General features: G+C 35.5%; 1 protein-coding gene across 9 annotated transcripts in view; it reads left to right on the forward strand.

Annotated features, from left to right (window-relative positions):
* HEATR5A (HEAT repeat containing 5A) overlaps positions 1-26,884 on the forward strand; it is a 71,573-nt gene that overhangs the window by 25,000 nt on the left and 19,689 nt on the right. For 8 of the 9 annotated variants that reach the window (XM_062577906.1, XM_062577910.1, XM_062577908.1 and 5 more), the window contains 16 exons: positions 3,984-4,095; positions 4,959-5,111; positions 6,462-6,561; positions 7,357-7,466; positions 11,549-11,712; positions 11,830-12,005; positions 13,477-13,582; positions 16,029-16,219; positions 16,655-16,814; positions 17,862-18,051; positions 18,602-18,771; positions 20,913-20,939; positions 22,812-22,950; positions 24,103-24,282; positions 24,900-25,139; positions 25,843-26,024. In XM_062577906.1, the coding sequence (XP_062433890.1) occupies positions 3,984-4,095; positions 4,959-5,111; positions 6,462-6,561; positions 7,357-7,466; positions 11,549-11,712; positions 11,830-12,005; positions 13,477-13,582; positions 16,029-16,219; positions 16,655-16,814; positions 17,862-18,051; positions 18,602-18,771; positions 20,913-20,939; positions 22,812-22,950; positions 24,103-24,282; positions 24,900-25,139; positions 25,843-26,024 (2,400 nt within the window). The remainder of the gene's footprint in view (positions 1-3,983; positions 4,096-4,958; positions 5,112-6,461; positions 6,562-7,356; positions 7,467-11,548; positions 11,713-11,829; positions 12,006-13,476; positions 13,583-16,028; positions 16,220-16,654; positions 16,815-17,861; positions 18,052-18,601; positions 18,772-20,912; positions 20,940-22,811; positions 22,951-24,102; positions 24,283-24,899; positions 25,140-25,842; positions 26,025-26,884) is intronic. The other variant, XM_062577911.1, reaches the window with a different exon arrangement.

Here is a 26,884-nt window from a genome sequence, read left to right on the forward strand (position 1 = left end):
GGACATTAGAAATGTAAGTTTCCTGGAAGGAAACTCATTTAACCACAAATCCACTGAATGAATACTGCCCTTGCAGTGATTCTAGCCCATCCTTTCAGTGTTGAATTGTTGAATACTAACAGTTACATAGCAGTTATGAACATACACTGCTATTTATCGTTCTCAACATTCAAAATCCCAACTGCTGATGAAATGACTTTTAGCAATAAAGGAAGAAGCAATTTTTTTAGATTTTAAAAACTTTATCTGTTTAATCACCAGACCAAGGGAAGAGAACGAAATGAAATTTATGGCTTATGCAGTTGTGTAGATAAAAATTGCCATTCAGATACTTTATGTCTAAGCATAAAGTATGCTGTTTAACAGGAAAACATAGTTCTCAACAAAGATTTCTTTTAGAGGAGCAGAATAGGATGAAATAGGGCCTGTGGAAGGCATGGGAGGGCAGAGGCAAGTGGTGTGAGAAACATTATATTCTGCACTAAGTTTTTGTGAGGGAGAACAGAAGAGTTTACAAAAGCTCTTTTCCATTCTCTCCTAGGAACACTGCCAGATTCCAGACTGCCTCCTCTTTGGAGGAACTGAAAGAAACCAGTGCTAAATAAAGCAGTCTTGAAAAAAGTATCAAATCTGGACAGTGGTGACCTGGGCAGAAGCCGTATTATGTTAATGCATTTTCCTTTGTGAGAGAGTGGTTAGAGTTGCAGGTTCAAGTTGGACCTATTCAAAGAAATAAAATAATTAATATATGTATATATATTCATCATTCAGTACTAGTGCTAATATTTCAGCTTTAAAAAAATCCTTCAAAACCAAGTTATAAGTACTAGTATATAGAAGAACTATCAAAAATCATTAAATGAATCCCTTTCTAGGATGTTTGTTTATCAGGTAATTTGAATATACCAAGCTGTTAGTAATTTTTAGTAGTATAATTTAACAAAGATACTGTTTTAATTTTAGAATCAAATATCTTACCATCATAATTTTTATCTATCAAAAATCCATCAAAATAAATTTCTTAATTTGTAGGTACCTGATAGCGTTATGGAATTGGGGAAGCCAGTATTTTCAGTCTATTAACAGCTCGTGCAGTTTTGTAAGTGTGCAAATGAATTATAGAAAGATACTGTCTATAGTGAGGCTTTTTAATAATGTTGCTGATAATCACACTTGTCATTTGTAATATTCATGTATAATCAGTTTGTTTTGGTAATTGGACATAATGAAAGATACAAGAAATACATTTTGGCATATATGAAGTATGTTCATCCATGTAAATGCTAGGTAACAAGCACAAATTGTTACCTTGCTTTTAGCACCTAATAGTAGGCATGTATGCAGTTATTGTGAAGAAGCTAAAATAGTACTAATCCATGCCTTAGCTTACCCCTCTAACTTGTTTGTTGAATCATACTATTTGTGGCATAGAGACTGTCAGGAAGATTGATAGAGCTTATCTTAAAATGAGGATAAAAAATACCTTTTAACTCTCTCACTCTTTTTGGTCTCAAGGTATTCAAGGTATCTTTTCTGTCTGTCTGTCTGTCTGTCTGTCTGTCTTTCTTTCCCCCCTTAGAGGCATAAAATGAAATCAAAGCACTTTTAACTTTGCCACATATATTCTTGTAAAAATTATGAGCTCTTTTTACCACTGACAAGGGATAAAGAAGCTAAGTTACTTGCCTAGTATCCCACAGGAATTCCTGGGGCCACCCTAGACTAATGCTGAAATTAGTCATTGCTACCTTGTAATTCTGAATTTCTTGTTATGATGTGAGAGGAAGATAGCCTTCTGCTTGGGGACAATGAAATAGGATTAAATATGGCAAATGCTATTGAAAAACTCTTTTGTAAGGGTAGTATCTGTTCCCTGGTACTTATCCTGTGTAAATTGGGACCATGGTTAGGAATTAAATAAGAGTAATAAGATAACCGGTTGTTTCCAGCAGGCTGAGGGAGGTGATCCTGCCCCTCTACTACTCAGCCCTGGGGAGGCCTCATCTCGAGTACTGCGTCCAGTCCTGGGCTCCCCAGTACAAGACAGACATGGAGCTACTGCAGAGAGTCCAGCGTAGGGCTACAAAGATGATCCGAGGGCTGGAGCACCTGCCCTGTGAGGAACGGCTGCGAGAGCTGAGCCTCTTCAGCCTGGGGAAGAGAAGACTGAGGGGGGATCTGATCAATGTGGACAAGTACCTGAAGGGAGGGTGTCAAGGGGACGGGGACAAACTCTTTTCAGTTGCCCCATGTGACAGGACAAGAGGCAACGGGCAGAAATTGAAGCACAGGAAGTTCTGCCTGTCCGTGAGGGGGAATTTCTTCCCTGTGAGAGTGACGGAGCCCTGGACCAGGTTGGCCAGAGAGGTTGTGGAGTCTCCTTCTCTGGAGATCTTCAAGGCCCGCGTGGATGCAACCCTGTCTAACATGCTCTAGGTGACCCTGCTTGAGCAGGGAGGTTGGACTAGATGATCTCCAGAGGTCCCTTCCAACCTTACTGATTTCTATGATTCTATGATTAATTAAGATAACCATTAACAAGTAACTGGTAATTAAGATAACCAGTAACAAGATACTGTGACGGAGTGTCCTGGCAACAGATGAACATACTGTTTGTGCACTGAGTGTGTTCTCCCATGAGTTGAAGCTGGGAAGGTAGTTGTGGCAGGCGTGTTACATAAAGAAGTAAAAAATCTTGTCTGCTTGGGAAGGAGAGGAAACATTTCAGGAAAAGTGAATAGGATAGATACAATTCTGCTCTCTACTTGAGGCTGAATGTTTATAAATAGCTTTTTGCTGGCTTGTGGTAGCAACGGTGGAGAAAGTACTTTTGGAAACACTTTTATTCCTTTCTTTGACTGGAAAACATGTTCAGTCCCTACCTGTGATGCCACAGACCAGGAAAACAGATGCTTTTACCTTTTTGCACTCGCAGCCAGCAAATTTATACCTCCCCAGCTCTTCCAAAATGCAAAGGTTTTATTTCTTTTCCAGTTCTACCAGTGCTGCCTCATTATCTGTAGCTTCCAGGGAAAACAGGTTTCATTTGCTCACCTCGTTAGATTTCTAATGGGTGTTCTCTGGACTGTTTTCATGAACTTTGCCTGACTTTGTCCTTACTGAGAATGAGAGTCAGTCTCTCCTAGTGACACCCTGTGTGCCTTATCAAATTCTTGATCACATGTTTCTGTTTGTCACAGTTTCATACTTTTTACTTGTGTTGTATGATTTTCAATAAGCTCAGCTTGCAGGACTGTGAAATTTTAAACACCTTCGGAAGGCCTTGGTCTGTGTATGCTGACTTCTGTATAATAGACTTCTTAATTACTTTTCACTTACTGTCCATTTGATTTGTCCTTGAGTTGTGAGCTCCTCAGAGGAACATTTGACCCTTAGGATTTGGAAACTGCTCAGCATGCAAGAGGGAAGGCATTAGAGAACACAGTTGTCTTTGCTGGAGAATAAAGGGATTATCAGCCTGTACACAGAACTTATCCTGTGGGGTAGCAGTTCTTATGCTTTTTTATTATTTTTTTCCCCAGTGTTGCTTATGTGTAATTGTGTTATTTTGGAAAAAAGAGCTCAAGGACGTTTACCTCCTCCACTATAGTCCCTTATTCTATATTAAGTTCAAATCTTCTGACTGAGAAGTGATTTGCTGAGAATAAGGGGTGGGTTTGAGATAGCATTTAGGTTTCTTCCTTCTAAACCATGCCAAGCTGTTGCAAAACTTGTGTCCCGTCTGCTCAAGAAGGCATTTGGGTCTTCTCAGAAGATCTGTTAGCTGTGTGGTGGTTAAGGTGCTGAAAGCCTGACATTTTTCATTGAAACACGGGTATGGCGGGCATTTGTGAATAAGTTAGTCTGGAAGCAGCCAAGGACTGAATCATTTTCCTTTTAAGCTGTGTTTGATTCCCGTAGGTAGTTATTAAGATACTGATGCTCTTCGCTTGTTTGTTTGTTCGTTCATTTTAACTTTAAAGGTAATCATGACAGTAGCAGAGGATTTGTTGCGTTCTGCTTCTCAGAACAGTCGCATTTCACTCCAGCGAACGCAGGCAGGATGGCTGTTGATAGCTGCCCTCATGACATTAGGTAATAGATTTCTACAATTTTTTACTTAAATTAAAATAAACTGTTTTGTGTTCTGCCTCTGATTTTAATTCTTATGATGTTTCATTTGACTTACTACTGCAAAATAATTCTAAAACAATAATGTAAATTAGAATCTTTTAAAAAAAATTGTAAAATAAAAATGTCATTACTTTCAATTTTACTATTAATTTATTGGGAGTAATGTCTGAAAAAGCAGTGTCTGGGTGGGACCACAGTTAGTTAAATACAGAATTAAAATGAGAATTTAAATATGAAATAAGAATGAGAATGTGTTTCCCTCTCGTGTCAGACACTTGAAATGTTACTGAACTTTCCAATACTTATTAGTAGTCACATTATTGAATCTAATCTCTAAATTACTAGTAACAAATTAATTTTAACTATTGACCATATTTTAAGCCATCTTTCACATTTTCAGCTATTACTTCTGCCTATCAGTTTTTCCTCTATTAGGGAGAATACACCCTGTACATGAATCTATATCAAATGTTTGCTTTTCTGAACACTACTACTGCTTATTAAACCACTTTTATGCTAGTGACCTACTGGGTCTAAGCACAGTGACACAGAGATTATAGCTGGTTGAGTGACATACTCTTAAGCATATCAGTGGGCATGCAGTGTATGAAAATGGAATACCAAAGCAGTAACAAACTGAGAAATTATGTACGAGCAGGCTGGGAAAGTAGCATAAAAATTTGTTGAAAAGCCAATTTGTAGTTTTGATGGTCACTCAAAAGTCAAAGTGGTAATGGTTTTGTGAACACAGAAAAAGGAATTAGAGGAGATCATTTTAATTTTATGAATTCTGACATTGGCATGACAACTCTCAATACTTAAAGGTCCTGCAGTTGTCCAAAACCATCTGCCAAGAATGCTGTTACTGTGGAAGTGCATCTTTCCATCATCTCCTAAAGACCTAGAAACAGAGAAGACTCGAGGAGATTCGTTTACATGGCAAGTAACACTGGAAGGCCGTGCTGGTGCTCTCTGTGGTAAGAGGGATTTGCTGCGTCTTTCTCTGAATGCTTAGAGTATGTTTTTTTGGTGTTTTTGTTTTTTTTGTTTTTTTCCTTCTGAAAGAACAATGATACTTCGTATTGATGTGTATTGGGGGGTAGGGAGTGGTGGCAGAAGAGTACTACCCTCCCAATATGCATGCTTGTGTATGTATATGTGTATATGTGTTTGCATGTATATGTATATATGCATGTGTATGCAAATTTTTGTAAAAATAAAGAAATAATCTGTTACTGAAGAGGATTTTTTTTTTCTCTTGTTCTTCTATCAGTAGATTTCCAAGCAGTAAGTGGTATCAGGAAGGATATTTCCCTTTTTCTTGTTTAACATACATATCACAGTAACATTTGAGGGTCTAAAACTGTTGGTCTGTTGTTTATACAGTCTGCTGTATTTGGTAAATAACAGTTCTGTTTCCTAATAGCTGATTTTCTGTAAACAGAATAGAATTAGGGGATGAATCACACACTTTTGCCAGGCTGAGAAGAATCAGGTAGAAAATCCAATAAGGAGGTTGCAAATCTCAGCCAGTAGACAGTACTGTCTGCTTGGCTACTCTCTAGTAGGTTACGATTTTTCATTGTGAAGTAGAGGGAATTTGGGTTTCCAAGAGACTATTCCAGTAATCTTCAAATACTAAAGGATCCTTTGCGTCACAGAAATATGAGCTCCAGGATAGTGATCATACTTCTTTCACTATTAAAATCTATTTGAAGGTGTGGAATTAAATAGTAGTTTCATTTTTTTAAAGTAACCTAAAGAGTTAACCTTTAAATATATGTCATTTTTGGAAATAGGACTGTATACTCTCTGCATGCATTTTAAAATACTAAGTCAAGTTTAATTTTCTGTAAATAATGAAAAATACTTGAGTACAAACGAATTGTTTCTTGCAGCACAGTAATTAAGCTAAGTTCAAAGGAAAAACTAATAAGTAAAGCAGCAGGTTGTGTAGTCATCACAAGTCATCTAGTCATCATACCTCTTTCCCCCTCCCCTCCACTGAATACCATGGAGTTATCTCCCATGAATCAGTTGGTAACACAGCAAGAAATGCTTGCATTGATGTATTCAATTAGAAGTCAAGGTACTAACATCCAAACTGAGACACCAAAACAATTCATCTATAAATAATTTTTTTTCATTCAATATTTTATCTAGTTTCTTAAAATATTAGTCAAAATGCTCTTTTTTTCTATATTTTTCTTCTATTTTAAATGATTAGGTAAAGGTGTAATTTCCCATTCTGATCTCATCTGATTAGAATACATCTAATTAGAATCTCTTCTGATTCTAACTGAGTTGTAATCCAATTCCGTTTTTAGCTATCAAAAGCTTTGTTTCCCACTGTGCTGGTCTTCTTACGGATGAAGTTGTTCAGAGACTGCTTCCTCCTCTCCCAAGTGCTGTTGATTTACTGACACAGTAAGTACATCAAAACGTAAAATGAGATTCTAGTTTTGAAAACCTACAGAACAATCTTCTTGTATTTTTGATTTAATGAATTGTCTGAAGAACTGTCTTTCCAAAGTACAGTATTATAGAATTCAGCTGTATAACTGAACTTCCTCTAGGCATTAGCTAGTGTAACACTGTGTTTTGCAGATTCCAGTATAATGTTAAGAAACTAGAGAAGAAATTATGTTATGCTTTTGATAAGTTATGTCTTTATTTTGCTTCTTTGTTTTGATTTATATTATATATAATATTAATAGTATATTTGATTAATATGTGTATAGTTAGTTTTTCTAAAATAAAAAAACACGGTTCAAGATTATACTGGGGCAAAAAGTTTTCTAGATGGTCTTTTTTGTACTTAGATTGACAGCTAATCTGGAAAGGTTTTGGGAGCAGATGTGCTATTTAAACATTTCCTCACTTTGGAGTATATAGTGATATAATGTATTTGGGCTATAAACTCTAACTCAGAGATATTTCCAAATAAAGTTAATTTTCATAAATATTGGTACAATCAAATGCAATAAAAAAGCTTATTTATTTCTCTAGTTTTCAGTAACAGTAAGGACTGAGAATGGACAACAGAGAGATTCTGTCAGAGAATATGAATATAAATTGTTTTGTTTCTGCTGTTGGTAATGCAAACCGGAATTGTAGTTATGATAAGCATAGGCTTAAAAGTATTCAGTAGAGTTTGGTACAAGTGAAACCGGAGTGTTCCATAATGCTTAATCTCTTTCTATGTGTTTTTTATATTTTAAGGCTCTCTTCAATATATAAATTATATGGTAATACTTTGAAATCATCATCAACAATTTACAGACATAAACTTTATGAATTACTGGCAGTATTACCTCCAAAGACTTACGAAGGTATGTATTTTCTTACAACGAAATACCTACTAAAAATACCATGAGCTCATTTGTAAGTTTTTCTTCAACATATTTAAGCTAGTAGGATTTAGTTTTGCTTTTAACACAAGCTTTATTCCCTCTATTTAGATTTGATGCAATTGTAGTGAAATCAGTGTGGTTTTGAATAAACTGGTGCTTTTGGCCTCCCCCACTATTTCTAGTTGAAGCTTGAAAATGGACAACCTTGCAATTATAAATTATTTGAAGAATTGACTTACTTTGAACATATTTGGCAGTATTTGAAATCCATCTAATCCAGTCAAGTATGTGCTACAGTTGGACTAACATATGAACCAAACCTTAAATACTTTTGTTGTCTTTAAGTTGTCATCTGAATTTAGTTTGCCATAGAACATTATATAGACTGAAAGAAGGAACCAGTGTTTGACATTCTTAAAGAGAATTACAGGGTGTTTCATCAGGACAGAGAATGTAGGCCATCCAGCCACTGAACTGGCTGTGTCCTCCTTATCATGGAGGACATCCTTACTCAATCTGCTCCATCTAGTGGTAATAACTAAGGGGATCTTCAGAGGAGCAAATTCCTATGTTCTTTGCCTTAAAGCCGTTATCATATTAGAAGTCTGAATGTAACGCTTGAAGCATAGTATATAATATTCAATTGTGAGATGAATTTGGAAGACAGAAAATGACACCTCCATCCCTCACAGCAAGTTATTACTTTTGTTCTTTTATTACAAGAGCAAAGTTTTGTAGAATATAAATACCTGGTTTTTGAGCTTTTGTTTATTTTGGATTTTTGCATATAGTATAACTATAATGAAAAATGGACAGTGTTTTGCAGTGTGACCTGTTATGTCTGAGTCTTGTGAGAGCAATGTCCTAGCTGAGCGTGTTGCAATCCAAAACCAATGAAGAAAAAGCCTTCAAATACTTTTTATAAATAGGCAGTAACATTGCTGAAAGCTTTGTAAATAGCCTCGAAAGCTCATATGTCTTGAGCAGGTATAGAATGAAAACGCAGAAGTAATTCTCTTTGAGAAATATAGTTTCAGAGTTGCTCACCCATTTGCAATACAGCAGTATGAAACGGGAAAGAATGGGAATGAATATAGATACAAAATTTATTTTCAAGGTCCTTTATGTACTTAGCCCCATGTAACTGTGCATTGTGCATAAATGCCAAGCAAGTTTTTAAGGTAAAGCTTAGAAGGCATATCTTTCTTTCCCATATATTTTCAATAATGACAACTTCATGGAGAAATTAAATGTTGCTGTAAATATTAGGATTTTTTTGAAATACTGTTTTCTCAAATAACTTATGATTATGGAACCCTTGATGCTTTTTTTTTTTTCTGTGTCTAGTTTTAGTCATTATCACAAGGAAGAATAGTAGATGCATTCTTGTATTGCACAGCCAAGCACATTTTTTATGGCTCAGACAAACAAATGAGTTCAAATAGTGAATGAGGAACTTTGGCAAATTCATGGATTCTTCTTTTCCTTTTCTTCAATCCAGGTAATTAGCCAGAGTCTAGCAACCTAGAGTTTCCTTTTGAGAAAACTTATGATGGGGTCAAATACTAGGACAGTGTTAAGTATTTGCAAAGAGTACAATGACAGCTTTCTTGAGCACAAGGGGAACAAAACAAAGTACCCAACAAACCAAACAGTAGGAAGCAGATTCTTTATTCGTAGCTCCAAGCCTCTTTCTTAACCTTTAGATTTCTGAGGTCCATGATCTTAGGACTTGCTTATGTTCTGCCTGGTCCTTTCCTGCTCTCTTTCTGCCTCTGTGGTGTTTCTCTGGCTGTCTTCTGTCATCAGCAAAATCAGCATTTGCTCAAACAGCAGAGTTGTGAAGGCTTACAGTGAGTGTGCATCAGTGAGCAGTAGCTAATTTTTCACATGATTTTAGCAAGGTCAAATATGAGAAAAACATATTAATTTAACTTGAGTATCAGTGAAATATATCTAGCATGTTTCAGCTGCTATTTTTTCATATGCAAATGGTCAATCTTTGCAGCTTAGCTGATGAAGTTTGAAGTTTTTAGTATGAAGTTTTTAAGCTGGTGTAAGTTGGTAGTGTTTCTAAGGTGATGATTCATACTCGATCATTTTCTCATGTGTCATTAGTTTTGGATGGTGATGTGCTCATATTTGTGAGGCCAAAACATTTATTTCCTGAGTTAATATAAAAATATTAGTTGTTATATCTAATTTATAAAGTTTCACACAGATCATTTCAGTAGTTTGAATTTGTTCATTAGATTTGTTGCCATTTTCTGTGATAGAAAATTAATTATTTCTGTCAGACAACTCATTAGGGTACTTGCATTCTTCAGCTTTTTGTGCTTGCTGTGTTCCACTGTTCCACTGAAGCACTGAATTCTCTTTCTTAGCAGAACAAAGATGAATAGTTAGAATGCTGGAACAGCATTCAGGCTCAAAATTTTGAACTACTTTGCCCTGAGATAATATTATTTGAAGTACTGAGAATGGCCACGTGACTGTGAAACTAAAATAAACTTTTATCTGGTTAAAACTAATCTGGTTAAAAAATGTGGAGTATCGTAGATGTGATATGAAAAACTATTTTCATAGAAGGGGGATTTTTCAAATTTTATTTTTGCTTTGTGATCTATAACAAGTCATGAAAAAAGCAAGGTTTAGTTGTTGTGTTTTTTTTTTTAATGCTGAATATTCATTTTCTACAGTGTCTGTATCTCTGAATATATTTGATAGTGTTGATCTTTAATATTTAGGTGGTTTGAGTTAAGCTTTTTGGAAAAAATGATATACTTGCTATTTAGCATAGAGGTTAAAAGAAGCAGGAGACAGAAACTAAGGAACAAAGGCAGGCAAAGCAGTGGAAGCCTGCAGAAGAGAGATGCTGAAGGGGGCAAAAATGGGAAAAAGGAAAAAACAAAAAAGAAAAAATAAGAAAAAGTCAACTTTCTCATAGCATTCAGTAATACGGGTAGGGTAAAATAGTTTACTACTGCTACTAGTTGTAATCCATTACATTTACACAAATGACTGTACTTGTGCTCATGACCTGTGCTGGCAATTGTGTCATCCCATGTTTTGGAACCTCTGTGAGCTGAAAATGTATAGGCAACTTCAGTGCTAATGGATAATGGTGTGATTATGTAATAAGAAACTGAATGCAAAGAACTGGATACGTGGACTTAAGATGCCTTAATGTTGGCATTTCCTAACTCTTCAGGATTTAACTTTGCAGTTCTAATGCCCCGGAGGTAAATTTGTGTGTAATTTTTGTATAAAGAGTATATAAGATGTATCTTTAAGGTCAGTTCTGCAGTGTTTTTCAACAGAATGACTTAAAGCCAGATCTTTCTCAGCACTTACATGGTTCAGCACTAGAATATGGGCTCTGCTTTAAAGGTCATTGCAGGAACTATTTTAGTAACCTAAAATAGTCTGACTCTGAATGCCTAATGTTATTGTTTATGCATAATGATATTGAACTTTGTCTGAAATTTTATGTACAAAAATACTTGAAAGTTTGAAGTATCATCATGTAATCTACAGTAAATTCTTCATATTTATTTGCTGAGGGCAAACTCCTGAGATAGGAGAGTATATTGTGCAGCTTTTGGATAGTTATCAAACTAGTGAATGTTTAAATTAAGTCTACTTGCCAAATGCAAGTGTCCTGTGTGATAATGTAATACTTTCCACAGCATTAATTTTCAGAAAATTTGTAGATGAAATATGTTTCTTCTATTTGCCCTTCCTCTTCCATTTAAATCTTAACTGTCACTAAATAACTATATTAACAGTTTTATGGCATTATGCCTTCTCTAAAGGTAAATGCCACTGATTTTCAGCTTCTCAATTGCTGTATGTCCTTAGTTTGCCTATCTTACATGGTGCTTCTTTGCAAGAAGAGAGTATTCTTCATCTATTAACTATTTGAAGACCTTAGAAAAATATTAGATGGATGTTGCAATTTTAGTATAAATGTCTTGTATAAATGTCTTGTTCGGGCACCAAAGTTGTACATGGCAAGAAAATAACTGAAAATTATGCATATTTTCCCCTTTAATTTGAAGGAAGCTTCTCTACTGTTCTAAAAGAGCTGGTAGCTGACTTAACTGTTCCAGATAGCCAGATTGATGCCTCTGCATTCTTGCTTCCACCGCTTTGTCATGTGAATGATCTTCTTTTACTTGGACCATTACTGCAGGAGACTGACCATCGATATATTGAAGAGCAGGTAGTTCCTGATCTAGTATAATGGTGATACTATATTTTCATACAATTCTTGTTATTTGGGTCAGTGTTGGTTAAAGACTTGGTCAAAATATGACTATCATTTTTATCCCTCTTGCAGCTCCTCTTAGGTAACAGCATGGCTGGAGGCAGCCTAGAGTATGACCCTTACTCAATTTATGAGAAAGTTGCAAAAGGTGATTCAGTGCCTAAGCCTCTACCTCCTGTGTTGTCTGTTATCAGTGCAGCAACTCGTCTTTTTGGAGTTATATTTTCCCATATAGCAGAATCTCAAAGGTAAAGTAGTAACTTTAATTGTTGGGGAACTTGGGGATGCTAAAAGACAATCAGTGTATTTGAAATTGTTCTAAGAGGCTCAGAATATTTGAAACTGAACAAAGAGTAAAACAATTCTGAAAAATAAATCCTGACTCACAAAGGTAAATTCTGTAAACTGTATGAATAATATAGTTCGGACTAACAAATTATCAAACTTTCTGTTTAAAGTCACTGACAGTGAAAAGGCACACTTAGTAAAAGTTTACAGTCATTGTGGTAAGCTTTATTGACCAAGAAAAATGTTTGGGTTTTTCCCTATCCAGATCAATATAAACATTACCTTATGAGATGTTACATAATTATTAAAGTGCTTACTGCATAATTACTAAATGACTTAGAACCAAAGGTGAAAAAAAGTAGGAAGTTGCAGTAAAATTACACCTTTATCTTGTCTCATTCTGCATAAAAAATTGATGTGAAGAAACAAGATTGTGGGTCTTAACACAGTCCTGTCAGGGTATAGAGTGCTTAAAGGCATCACAGAATTCTGTTGCTTTTTTTTCATTTATCTGTTTTTCCTGCCAAACATTTTGGTTGTATCATGTTTATAGGTATACTGTTGAGGCATGAAATCCATCAAGATGTTTGCATACTGTAAGTGATTCTACATTTTTTCAAATGTAGAATTACAGCAAAGCAATTATTTTAAAATTATACACAGCTTTATATTTTCAAAGCTAATTACAGGTAATGCTCAGATTGTCAGGTGGAGAAGCTTTTGTAATTTCGTGCAAGGGATGAGCGCTAAGCACGAATCCTGACTCTTAATATCCTCAGTACCTAGAATGTTACGGTGTCACTTTTTTGCGTTTTGTTTAATGCAGTAGCAAGGCAGCTGCTTTTATACATGCATGTCTGCCAATATAACTGCTGCATGCATTATAATATTTTCTTCTGTCTTTCACTTTGTTACTTTTGCTCTCTTCACTGTTTACTCATTTTTTGCTTTCCGTCTGTCTGTCTGGCCTTTCTGCCTCTACTGTCATTGGGTTGCTGGCTTTCTTTTTTCCTTCGCTGATTTCTCAAGATCTCAACTGATTGCAGATAATTACTTTTTTTTTTTAATCCTTTTCTGTCCTCCTTTCTCATCCATTAGCCAAAATGCATCATTTCCGTTATTCCCAGATACACTTCTTATCATAGCATAAAATATGTTATTGTAATATGAGCGAGTATCTGTGAGTACATATGTTGTAAGGAAACGAAGTCAAAAAATCCATGTTCCTGAAGTAATTATCTATTCTGATATGAAATACAAAGAAGAGACAGAGTTAGACCACATGAAGGAATATGCTTGAACTTTAGGTAATTTATTTATTCCACCTCTGTTTCTATAATATAAAGAATTTATGTGTTATAAAATATGATTAAAAAGCTTGATTTGTTTTCCTCTCTTTTTAATTTTGTTTTGTTCTGTTTTTTATTTAAGGCTTCAAGTGTTAGAACAGTTGTTGGATTCCATAAAACAAACGAAAGGGTCACGGCAACAAATAGTACAACTAAATGTTCTGTCGGCCTTTTCTACTTCCTTAAAGGTAAATCTCCTGCCTTATTCTTACCCTCTCTCGCTGCTCCTCACTCTTGCTCAATCTCTTTTGCTGTCTTTGCTGCTCTGATTTTTGCCTGTCACTTTGCCTCTCTCCATAAAATTTTGACTGTTATTACAACATGGCATTTGTTGGTTCAATTATGTGTCTGTGTAGAGAAGTTCTTAGTTTACCAGTCAGGGTGAGGATCAGTCTTAGTGTCTTCTGTGCTAGTATTTATTTGTAACATTATGATTTCTAAAGTGCTCAAGAGGCACAGTTAATTTTTTTATTTCTTTTAAATAGTAAAGAGTGAAGAAAACCCTTTCTAGTACACTATAGTATACTAGAATCCATGCTAGTGTAATTCAAAGAGGAGAGTTCTGTTTGTATCATTTCTGTCTGTATTGCTGTCTTTCATATTTCTTACTGCAGAAATTAAATTAGTGGGTTTTTTTAAAAGTAGTCTTGTAATTACATGCCATTTTTCACTTTTTCCTGATGCTTTATTCCTTTTTTTTTTCCTCGGTTCACCTGTAGTTTCATTCTTCCCTTCTTTGGCTTTCTTCAGACTAAGATAAAATATTTTCATAACAGACAAGACCTTTTCATTTTGTCTTTTTATTCCCTCCTCAGTCCAGTTTTGACTTTCTTTTGCAGGAGGAAAATACTCTTTTCAGTGCCTCACTATGGTTGACCTTCAAGTGGCTCTCAGAGACACTTGAAAATGGAGATTGTAGTTATCTGAAATAATTTCATCTTACTATTTTATTTTTGATTCGTACGCTTGATTTGTCAATAACACTCAAAGCCATAATCAGATCGTCTACGTTTCACTTAAGTCTCTATACATAAGTCTCTGTACATAATGTTTCCTATTGTCTAGCTCTAAAATGGGAGATTAAGCAAAGGCTGAAATGCAATTAAGCTGAACAAAATATTCCATGTAGTTCCTTTAATGCCCAGACATTGGTGGAAACATTGTTGCTCAGCTGCTGGACTGTAACACATTTTCCACTACCAAAAGAAAATTTTAAAGGAGAGAGGGGGGAGAACCAAATGAAATGTAATTGCTCTTTATGATGTTATAATATTTTGTAGTTAATTTGCTACTTATGAGTGCTGTTTTTTATGTAGTAAACCTTTAGATTCACCATACTAGGGTGTTTTCTGCTTTTCATCTTCCTTTATATGTCTGTAATGTAGGCATTTTTTAGTATTTTTTGCTAGAATGCTGATAAAATTGATTATAGTAGCTCTGAAGTGACTAGCATAGTGGTGATAAGTGGATGACTTTCTTAAGTATCAAATAAAATTCTAGGATCTGAACACTCTATAGAGTACAGAGATGTACACGCAGCTCTCCATGATCTGGAAGAGCAAAAACCTACAATGTTTAGGAGAATGGAAGATCTCAGATAACATTGATACTGCCAAGTCTCTTGGGAAGTATGTGCCAGGTCTTCCTGGGTTCATTTATAGTCAGATTGTATCAGTAGGCTCACACCCAGTGACTAGCTCAGATGCTTAGACTAGTTTCCCTCTTGGAACTCCCCTCGCACTGCTCCCCCAAGTGCAGTGGGTTCCATGAAGAGTCAGTAGCTTGGTAGTAGTGCTGAACCCGTATTGAAGCAATGTATTCATGCAGTATGCCTGGACTGATAGAGCAGTAAGGACCGCAGTGCAGACAAACTCTGCAGGAACCTAAGACATCCCTACCTGAAGCTAACTCCTCTGTTCCAGAACTACTGTGTCTGAGTATAGTTCTAGGCTCCCTGAATGGGGATGGCTCTATCTGTGAAGCTTATTAGCTCTGTTCTGCGTAAGAATACCTGCAGAGTGCCTAGACTTGAGCTAGCCTTGAAGGGATTGCAGTCACGTTTGTATGGCATCAAACCTAGGTAATAATATGTAATATTATAATCCTCAATATATAGTTATATTAATATATACTAGTTAGTGTATATAGATACTAATTAAGAATATAATAATACTCGTTGCTAGATGCCTCTATACAGATCTAGCTGTATGTTTATCTGTAACATATTTAATATGCAATCCAGATAACTGCTGTAGGTCGTGCTCATGCTCTTTTTTTTTTGACTGGAGCTTTTGTTTATGTCATTATTCTGTTTTCATTGGGTTTCTCCTTGATATTATTCCTGAATTTCCTGCTAGTGTCTTGATTTATTGTATACTATTGCAATCTAGCTATCTAGCTATATTTTTTTTAAAAGCATAATGTTGATATAATATTGTAATATGATGTGCAGTCTTCTGGTGTTATACTTCCAAATCTCAAAACAGTGAATAAAAATGAGGAATTCTTCAGGTAAGAGAGGAAGAAAATCAAATTCCTTATAGGCAGGTCTTATAATCTTATATGACTGAAAGAAAAAAATGTTCTGACTGCCCTACTGTCTTGCTGTTTAATATATTTAATGTCTATTTTTAGCATTTGGCTAGCTGCAAGGGAAGCTTAAGTCCAGAAGAAGTTAGAAGATCTGCCCTGACATTAGTAATGGGTGCCTTGGAAAGCAATAATCCTCTCCTAAGATGTGCTGCTGCAGAGTGTTTGGCCAGGTTGGCACAGGTGGTTTCTGACAGTGCCTTTACTGCTGGATTAGCACAAGTTAGTTTTGACAAGTAAGTTCAAAAAAAGTATAGTTAAGTTTCTGTTTGAGTTTATAAAAATGTTTGGGTAATCTATCTGATCAATACAGATACAGGATGACAATTTAAATAAAAGTTTAAAGAAGAATTAACCTAACTGCCAGACATCTGCATGTAGTTCTTGGTGTTGCTTCTGTTTAAGAAGACTGTTTAAGTAAGCATGTAGATATCTGAATAAATTAAATTGGTTGCTGTTCTAGCTATGTCTATTAAATATTTTTATTTTATTTTATTTTATTGGTGCTTCTTTCAGAGGTGAATGAACATACATTTTTGGCAATATAGCAATGTCGAGTAAATTATTTTGTTGATTGTATACCAGATATTTCTTTTGAAAATATGTTTATTATATAGTACCAGCATTGTTGATTACACTAACAGCTTCCCCCCCCCCCTTATAATTAATAGGCTAAAATCTGCTAGGGATGTGGTGTCAAGAACAGGTCATTCTTTGGCTTTGGGATGTCTGTACAGATACCTAGGAGGAATAGGTTCTATTCAGCACCTGAATGCATGTGTTGGAATCCTATATACTTTGTCTCAGGACAGTACTTCTCCTGATGTACAGGTAAGTGTCATGTTACAAATTAACTGTAAACTGTATATTCTGGAGTAAAGTTCTTCTTTCTTCTAAGAGTAACGCTTCTTAACATGTTAGCCATACATCCCAGGTGATGGCTGGAGCAGCAAAAGAGATGGAAACCATAGCCTCAGCTCAAAATCTGCCTTCCAAGCAAGAACTATGATGAGATGTGAAAGACTCTTAATTTATGATAAATGGGACTGAAGAGGCTGAGATATGTTGGCTTGAAAAATGAAGTTTATGATGTCTTAGGAATTGTTTAATTTCATGTTCCCCTGTCTTTTGAGCGTGACTAGATGTCCGTTTTTCTTTTCTAGTCTCTACTAGGATGTCTGCTTCACAGAGTTTTTCCTTGAAGGGGGTGTGCAGTAAATAACAGGGGTTTGTAGCCTGAATGCTGTAGAACTTGGTCAATACTTCCTTGAATAAAACAAGATGTTTTGAAGATTAATTCAAATGATTTCTCCTTGGCCAAGATTGTTACCTATAAGAATAGCTTTAACATGCATTGAGTACATTTCATGTAATTGTCTAATTCTTAATTTAAAGGATTTTTTTAAGCTTTACTTTATCTTTGCACAGAGGAGCACTGCATGTTTACATAAAACAGATAGGGGTATTGGTACAAAATAAAATAAAATAGAAAAACTAAACTAAAAGGTTGTTTCAGACACTCATATTTTACTATTCTATTGTTCTTGCACATGGAACAATAAGAAATTTTAGAAACAACATTTGAGAAATAATACTACACTATTAAATTTATTCTTTTTTTCTGGAAATTAACAATATCAAATTTAGAATAGTTCTTTATTTGCAGAGAACATGGACTTTCTCTTAAAATATTTATCAAAATGGCTTATAAAGCCCCATGTTCTTTAAGGTTTTATTTATAGCCTCTCTAGATGTCCCTTTGGAAACTCGGACTGTTAGTTACACTTATATTTTGAGTTTCATTTGAGATGAAATCAGATTTTTTTAAATGATTTTATTTCTTGCAGACACTACATGACTTCATGTCTTTTTTTACAGGCATGGGCACTACACTCTCTGTCACTGACAATAGATTTAGCAGGTCCCTTGTTTCATGTGCATGTGGAACCTACCTTATCCCTTGTTCTTATGTTGTTGTTGACTGTGCCTCCTGCTTACACTGAAGTTCATCAAAGCCTTGGTCGCTGTTTAAATGCTCTTATTACCACCCTGGGTCCTGAGTTGCAAGGTATGCAATATACAATAGTGTCAATTTTGTTTGATTTAGAAATGTTGTTTGAATGTGTAATTGAATTTTTATGAATAAATGTGTGTTAGGTTTTTTTCCTTATCATAAGCTGATATTTTTTAGGTTATGAATTCCTGCAGGCAAGATGGCATGACTGCTAGTTTTCCAAAAAAGTGTTTCCTTTTGACATATTTTCCTTTGCTTAAGCTAGTTCTCCAAGCTTTTACTTGGCCTGACAGTTCTTATTTTTAGCCTGAAAACAAAATTTGTATGTATTTCAAGAGTTAGGAACTAATATATGTTTTACTGATGATGTAGACATTTAAGATGTGGCCACCTAAAATCATGCATTTAGATTAAACTTTCGATACCTGAATACTGGAATTTCCGCAGAGCTGTGTGACCCTTATTGGTATCAGAGTATAATGCAGACACTGAACAGTGTAGTATCCTTCAGGAGGATGAGATGCGACTGGCTTGGAGAAAAAGGCAGGTTATCATGTTTTGAAAGAAAAGTTATGTTAAAAAATTATATTTCTTCTGGATATAGGCAGCAGTACAACAGTTTCAGCATTAAGAACCTCCTGTCTCCTGGGCTGTGCAGTGATGCAAGATAATCCTGACTGTCTTGTTCAGGCTGAAGCCATCTCTTGCCTTCAGCAGCTTCACATGTTTGCTCCTCGACACGTCAACTTGTCTAGCCTTGTAAGCTGCTTATGTGTAAGTATATGTTTACTGATCTATACCCTTATATTTTAAAATATTTTATCCAGAAACATTTAAAAAATGCAGGCATTTCTTAAACCATTTCTTAAACCATCTTAAACTGATCATAATGTAGAGTAAGATGTTTCACATCCCTTTATGGGCAGGTATTCTTTACAGGCAAGTATTCTTTACTTTTTCAGTGTTTTCCTTCCTTTTCCTCAATTTCTGATTCCCCTTTACAAGAGCATATTCTGCAAGACTTTTGTTCTTCTGAGCTTCTTCAAAGTATATTCTGCTCTTATTCAGGCCAACTGTCTGGTAGGATGCACTATCCATCACAACTTGTGCTGGATTTCTAACATCTATTTTATGCTGCCTAGTTTTTTTCCTCTCCATAAATTGGGGGCAGAAGAGAAGGAAAAATCAAAAGAGAAGCTCTTTGAGCCCCAAATTGTTATACATGCACATATTAGTTGTGGAAGAACTGGAACTCATCTGAAGTGTTGCTTCTTCTACAGTATTCCCAGCCATGATTTTCTCTTCTCTGGGTAAAATAAAGTTTTTTCATACATTGATGTAGTCACTACAGATCGTATGAGTCATCTGCTTGCTCAGTTGTTGCATTAGCATTTGGATCACTATAAGTCCATGGATTTTACAGTCTGCTTCCATGTACAGTGTGATCTCTCTAACTTATAACAAGTAGTTAATAATTTGTGACAAGATCTTCTGTCTATATGATATTTGTGTTTTTTCTTATTTTTACAAATTGTGTCAAAGTATTTCATAAAGTACTTTAGTTTAGCAATTTAATCATTATTTTAATAAAGTACATAAAGAAAAGCATGGTTCATGGCTTGGGTGTGTGCGTATTCACTTCATCCTAAAACTACAATGAGCTTCACAGGGGAAGACTGTGAAAGTCAGCAGCCTTACATGGATGAACTCTTCTAATTTTAAAGAGCTTGTTACAGAACTAAGGGCAATGTTTTAGGTGCTTACAATTCAGTAAACATCAATATGTCACTCAGGAATGTCATAAATTAACAAGTTTTGAATGAATGTGTGCTTTGCAGGTCTGTGAGAAGATCATGGTTAAGCAGACCTCTGCATGCAAAAAATCAGTGTCAGTCTGCACAGTTTCTACCTACTAAATCACTATCTTGATAGGGAAGCAGAATAAACCATTGCGATGGACTAGAGATTTGAAATTTGCTCCTGACTGTTGTTGGCCTGGCGGGTGACCCTCAGCAGGTCATTTTCCATGGAGAGCGAGGATTTAAATTTCACAGGTTTCTCCATGGGTTTAAATTTCTGCATGTGGAAAACAGATGTGACTGTCCTTTGTATAAGGCATCTTGAAGTCTTAAGAGGAAGTACAGTATGAAGAGCTAGATACTAAGTACTGTTAATACTTCTCATTACTTTCTTTATTTATTTAAGGTAGGAAAACAGGAAAGGCAAAGAATCTTTGGATCTTGTCATCTTCTCTCCATAGAAACATGAATGAGATAAAATCTTCAATATGAATGTACAAAGACCTTTCACAGCCTTCACAGGCTTTATTTTGTTTGTTTTTTACTGTGTATGTGTGCCTGTCATTATCTAGTTTCCCTTTTTCAGCTTCTTACTGTATTGCTTTTTTGTCAGTTGGTTAGATTTTGCATCTAACAGAGTAATACTTGTCCTATCTGTCAATTAAATTCTTGGCTCAAGAGGAATAGAAATCAAATGCTTTCACTTGTATCTAACAAACTCTAAAGCTAACTTCTGTGAATGCAGACTTCTAGGGAGTTTATCTGTGTAAGCTTACAATGTAATAAATACTCCAGCTTTCAGCTGCAAGACATTAAAGACATTTTTGCAACACAATACTGTATACATTGTTAATAACTAGACTAAGCTGTTGTCTTGTTGATGCAATTTATTTTAAGTACTAATTTTATGGGCAGCTGGCTTGCAATTTAAGGATGTTTGACATTAAATGTAAAATAACTGAACTAAGCAAATTAGGTTTTCGGTGTGTTTGAGATAAGATTCTGAATTTTATATACGCTGAATTTACATGTAGTGGTCTCCTTGTGTGGTTAGTATCACTGTGGTATTTATATTTTGGTTTTGTCGTGACTGGTTTGTCATTTGTTTTTGTGCAGGAGATCTTGTTGGATAATTCTGTGTTGGTAGGTCCCCGTGCCTTGTTAATCCTAAGAACTTCAGCAGTTTGCAGTGTTGTTTTTTATTTCATCTTTTATCTCTTCCTTTTCACCATTTTTAATGTAAATTCTTTTAAGCATGTCAAGTGACATTCAGTTGATTCTCATTCTAACCAGACCCTTCCTAACTTTCTGCAGATGGCACGCATACATCTCACTTGTGCTTCTTTAGCCATCATTTTGATTTTAACATATTCAGTGCAGAAAGGGAGCTGTTTGTTTAAGTTTGTATGTGATGCTTGCATTTTGTGTTTGTGTCTTGGTCCTATGCCCTACTTAAAATATGGGAGAATGAGAGCTATGAAAAATGTGCATTTTACATTGTCCAGTGGCCTGATTCAGGTCCTCTGGTTTCCCCTATTAAAAACGAGCATGCAACTTATGCATGTCCAACTTGCAGTAGAGTATGTAGCCTGCTTGAATAGACGTTATATTAAAAGCCTCTTTGTTTTTAAAGTTTCAATTAAAGTATCTTGCAGACATACTAATTGAGTGAGGTTTCTTAAAGTATTATGCGAAGAGTGTATCTTTGTGTGTACAAAATGTATAATTCTAAGTCCTACAGATTCACGTGCATGTATAAAAATTCAGAAGACACAACTTAGTTCTATTAATGTAACAAAGCGGAAATTCTTCACTTATTCTTTATGTCCTTAACTTGTTATTTTGAATCTCATTTTGACTAACATGTATTGACCTTTCACTGACAAATGAGGAGCGTGTCTCACTGGAGGTTTTTCCTGCAGCAGACACTCAGCTCTGTCCTAGTGATGGTGGCAGCTAAGGGTACACAACTAATTAGTTATAAAGGATAACTTTTTTTCAGTTAGATACATCTTTATTTTGATGGCTTACTCCAAACTGATGATAATCTAATTTAAATTGCATTAATATTGGTGTAGTTATTCTTCTTGGCTGCACAGCTGATTCATTGTATCTTGGGACCCCTTTCAAAATGTACTTAAAATTAAAAGCAAGCCCTCTTGTCCCCTCCAAAAAATACAGAAACCTCCACCTAATAAAAAGCCTTGTGGCTATGGGGGTTTTTTAAAGTACTTTTTTTTATTCCTGTAATAAGTAATGCATTATTTTGTTTTTATCAATATAAAAGACAGATCCTGGCCTGATGATGATGAAATACAATGATATTATAAACTTTTTTGCTAGAAACTGCTCAGGAGAGCTGACTTGTCTCAGTGTAACATATTCATCAGTAAATCTCTCTTACCTTCTCTAAGACATAATTTAATGTCATCTGTCTATACAATACTTAATCGTGGCAGTGTTCTCTTTGCCATTTCTTACAAACTTACTTTCATGCATGGAGTTCAGAATTATTAAAGCCTGGTTGTCTGTTTCACCCTTGATTACATCAGCGTTTCCCTAGTTGCATATGATGATGATACGAATATGTTTTCATGCGCTAAGTTTTCAAAGCTATTATATATACCCTGTAGTCAGAGAATAGATTTAATAGTTGTCTGCTGAGAACATGATCCAGCTGTCATTGGAACTAATGGGGGTCTTTCTACTGACATAAGTGGGAGTTGGATCTGGCCTTGGACCAGTCTTGTAATTTACCTTTGGTGAGAAAATGCTAGAAGTACTGATATCATAAAATTGGTGATGGTAGTTGCAAAAGTTTTCGTTCAGGACTTAAAAATAATTTTAAAAGCCGAGCAAAAACAGCATCGATAACATGCTTACTGACTTCACAGTGTGTTTAATAACTAATTGGTCAATTAATTTAATTGGTCAATTGGTTTAATAATTAACTGTACCAAGTTACTCCTAGAAAGGTTTGTCAGCCATCTTATTCTTTCTGTTTGCGTGTTTCAGGTGAATCTCTGTAGCTCGTACTTACTACTGAGACGTGCAGTGGTAGGCTGTTTGCGTCAACTTGTGCAAAGAGAAGCTGCTGAGGTATCAGAATATGCTGTTGCTTTAGTTAAAGAGAGCCGAGAAGATTTTACTCCAGGTAACATATGGAAATTTTGAGATCCAGGAGTCTGGCACATTGCTAGTGATCTTTGAACATGCTCTTCTATGAGTATGAAAATAACTTTCCAATGTCTTTTTTGGAGTCTTTAGCTCAAAAAGATATTTTCTGTTTCAGTTTTCTACATGATACCAAATTTGGAAGCTTCCAAACCTTTTTTAGCAATAAAATGAAGATACTATTATTTTCCTGTTCCGTAGATAGTAAGAATTACTAAATCAGAAAATGTCAATGCAGTTCTAAACTAACATAAATCTATTTAGCCACTAGCTGCTATGGTAACTACTTCATAGTCTTAGATTTTAGATTGTGTGTACATAATTAATTTTATTTTCCCACGTAAATCACCTCTTAAATTAAAAATCTGTCATTTGAGGGAAAGTGCACAAAACTTGCTAAAGTTTCTATTGACCTCTTTGGAGATTCAGTTAAGGGAAGAGGCCCTGAGGTGGGGTCCCTAGCATTTTTAACTTTCTGAAGTTGTGGAATTTTTTTTCTTGCTTTTTGGCTGTGAGGCCTGAGAATAATTGCTAATTCATCCTTATGAGTCCTCTTATGAGAGTATGGTGGCAACAAATGATTTTACTCTGAATTTCAGTTCAGGCTCATTTATAAGTTTTCAGAAAAGATGGATTATAGCCATTCTATTAAAATGGCGATTTTTAAAATTGGTACTATTGGACAAATAAAAATTGGTCATTTCATTTAACAGATTATTACTGTGTCTCTGTTTCTGTGCTATGCTGGAAATAATTTCAGCTTCTCTTTCAGGTTAAAACATTATTTTAGAATTACCTTAGGAGTCAGTGTGAGGAATCACATGGACAAAGATAGTTTTCTTTCAGGGGCTCAGATGCTATGGCAATGATAGTGCTGTAAAATTCACAATAGATTCTTTTTTTTTTCCTCTGGAGAAACTTCCTTCCTGTTGGTAATGTGGCTCTTTAAAAGTTCAAAACTTTGTACCCAGATGCTTTAGACATGGCATTAAAGCAGTTATCAGTTCAGAAGTATTTCAAGGCTACATACTTGTTGTTCACAAGATATTGTGAGTGTTTCTGTAGGTTTCTGTAGTCATTACTGCAGGTTTGTGATGTACAGCTCTCCGCTCACAGACTTTGTTCTTAGCAGATGTTAACATCAGAGAAATAGGCCTGGAGGGGGCATTGCTGAGTTTGCTGGACAAAGAATTGGATCAAAGATTGTGCCAAGATATCAAAGAGACTCTGAGTCATATGCTTACTTCAATGGCAGTTGAAAAGCTCTCTTTTTGGCTGAAGCTGTGTAAAGATGTTCTTGCTGCATCAGCTGGTAAGTGCTAATAGACTCTAGCTGAGAACACAATAAAAGCAAAGCCTGCAACAGTACAATATGTCAGTGAAGTAATCTTTTTTTCTTGAATGTTAGACACTTATGAAACATATCACACTTCCATATTGAAACATTGGTCCCTTTAACTTACTTTGTTCAGAAGGAATATGACCCTCCCCCCTAATAAAGATAGGGATGACGCAGACCTGTAATACCATAACGAATCTCCTGAGCAGGTGGAATTAGTTAAGGTGGTGAATATCGTGAGGGATTTTTAACTTGCTGTACAGGAGGAAAATATTTTGAAAAGCTAGTAGCTTCTGTTCTGTCGCATTTATATACACAAGTTGTTTTTTCTTTCATTTCATTCTTTCTTCTCCATTTACTTTCATGATGTTGATCTTGTTGCAAGTAATATCTAAGAAATGCAGATAGTTTTACTACATTTTATTTTTAATTCTAGCAATGATTTTAAGACACCAAAGCTAAAGGGAGTCATAGTGAGTTGGAGGTTAGAGAGCACTTCAAAGACCTTTCCTTACAAGTCCTTCTGTAGTTTTTCAGTCACAGTAAAAGAGTATTATATTTCTTCATTTTTCCCTGTGTCTTAAATATAGATTTCAATACAGTAGCTTCATTAGACACTACACAAGAAGAGGAGACTGCTAAAGCAGACGATGCATCTGTATTAACCTCTGCAAGTGATGAGAGGTCCCACCCTTTCAGTAACCCACGTTGGTCTACAAGAGTTTTTGCTGCAGAGTGTGTTTGTAAAATTATCAGCCAATGTGAAAATGCAGACAGTGCACATTTTGACATAACTTTGGCTCATGAAAGAAAACAACGTGATTCAAGAGGTATGTGTTAGACACTGAAAGAATTTCATAGAATACAAAGTATGCATAAAATAAATGTTGGCATCTTAATGAAATTTCTTCGTAAATTCATTTCTTTGCAACCACTGAAAAAATCTTATTAGAAGCTTGTATTGATTAAGGTGTGGAGCAATTTTAATTAGCCAAAATACTGTCATGTCACTACAACATTTGCTCTCAATTTCTTGGTCATAATACCATGGCATATCCATGGGGGAGCCATTGTTTCTGCATAAGCATTGGCAATCAGAAGTGATTGCTGGCACCTGCCTACAAGAACATAGTTTAGTATCTGGAAGTCTGACAGAAAAAAAAACTCTGATTTTTTTTTTTCTCTCCATAATTTGCATAATTACCAGTAGAAAGACAATGCCATTTTTTCAGTACCTCTCTATGTTTATCTGGAAGGATTTTTCCTCAAAGATTTTTTTTTGGGGGGGGGAAATCTGCCTCATATAGAAACATATTTATGCTTTTTTAAAGTTTTTGCATTCAAAGGGGAAGATGCCCGTATCAGCTGATATAGGAGGTACAAATAAGATCATTGTGTGTGTAACATGCTTTCAGGGAATCTTAGTGGTAAAATATACAATTTGAAAGTGTTCAGAGCAATAGTATAAAATATATTATTATGTCTATTTCTGAATTTAACATTTTTTTTAAAAAAATTCTATTTTCTCTTCAGATGACTTTTTGGTATTGCATTTAGCTGACTTGATACGTATGGCTTTTATGGCTGCCACAGATCACAGTGATCAGCTCCGTCTTTCTGGACTTCAAACATTGCTAATTGTTGTTCGGAAGTTTGCAGCTGTTCCTGAACCTGAGTTTCCAGGCCATGTAATTCTGGAGCAGTATCAAGCTAATGTAAGCACCATTGCTAGTAAGTTAGAAAAATGTAAAGTGACAGCTAATCACTAAAAGAAGTTTGCTTTTTGCAGTAGGTAGTGGTGGTGTTGGGTTTCAGCTAGTTTGTTGCTGAAACTGTTATTAATTATCTTCAGACTTAACTTACTTAGAAGGCATTTTTTCGGTCAGTCAGTTTTAGACCCAAAGCTTTTGAAGGCTAGGGATTTTCTCCCTCTTCCTTATTTGAATACAGCAAAAAGAAAACAGAACATCATTATTCGTTCCAGAAGATATTGATTTCAAAGTGTGGTAGTATTGCAAAAGCAGTTAGGAACAACAAATGCTTCAAACTCTGCTTACTAATAAGTAAGCTTTTGCATGCCACAGTCATCACACTAGGATATCTTGATCAATAACTAAGCTAGAGAATGTAAAAGCATGGATTCTAGTAACAAGGTCTATTTCAGCACAAAAAAGGAATACTTACAGAAGTATTGCCCTGATCATTTTGCATTCCAGATTACGCTTGCATTAAACATGACAGGCAGCTGTATTAATCCTCATCTGGCTCCGTTTCCTCAATTTCTAGCATGTATTGAGTAAGTCACATCAGTTTCTCTCATAGAAGCAGAGAGAGAGAGTGATACCGAAGACAACCTAGGCAATGAGCATGAACTGAAATGCAGAAAATTCCACTTGAACATAAGAAAGCACTTTAATGTGAGGGTGTTTGAACACTGAAACAGATTGGCCAGAGTTTGCACCCTTGAAGGTTTCAGAACCTAACTGGACATGGCTCTAAGCAACCTGCTTTAGGTGACCCTGCAGTGGGGCTGGACCAGATAATCTGCAGAGGTGCATCTAAACCCTTACTATTC

This window comes from Rhea pennata, chromosome 5 (genome assembly GCF_028389875.1).
Source record: "Rhea pennata isolate bPtePen1 chromosome 5, bPtePen1.pri, whole genome shotgun sequence".
Classification (NCBI taxonomy): Eukaryota; Metazoa; Chordata; class Aves; order Rheiformes; family Rheidae; genus Rhea; species Rhea pennata.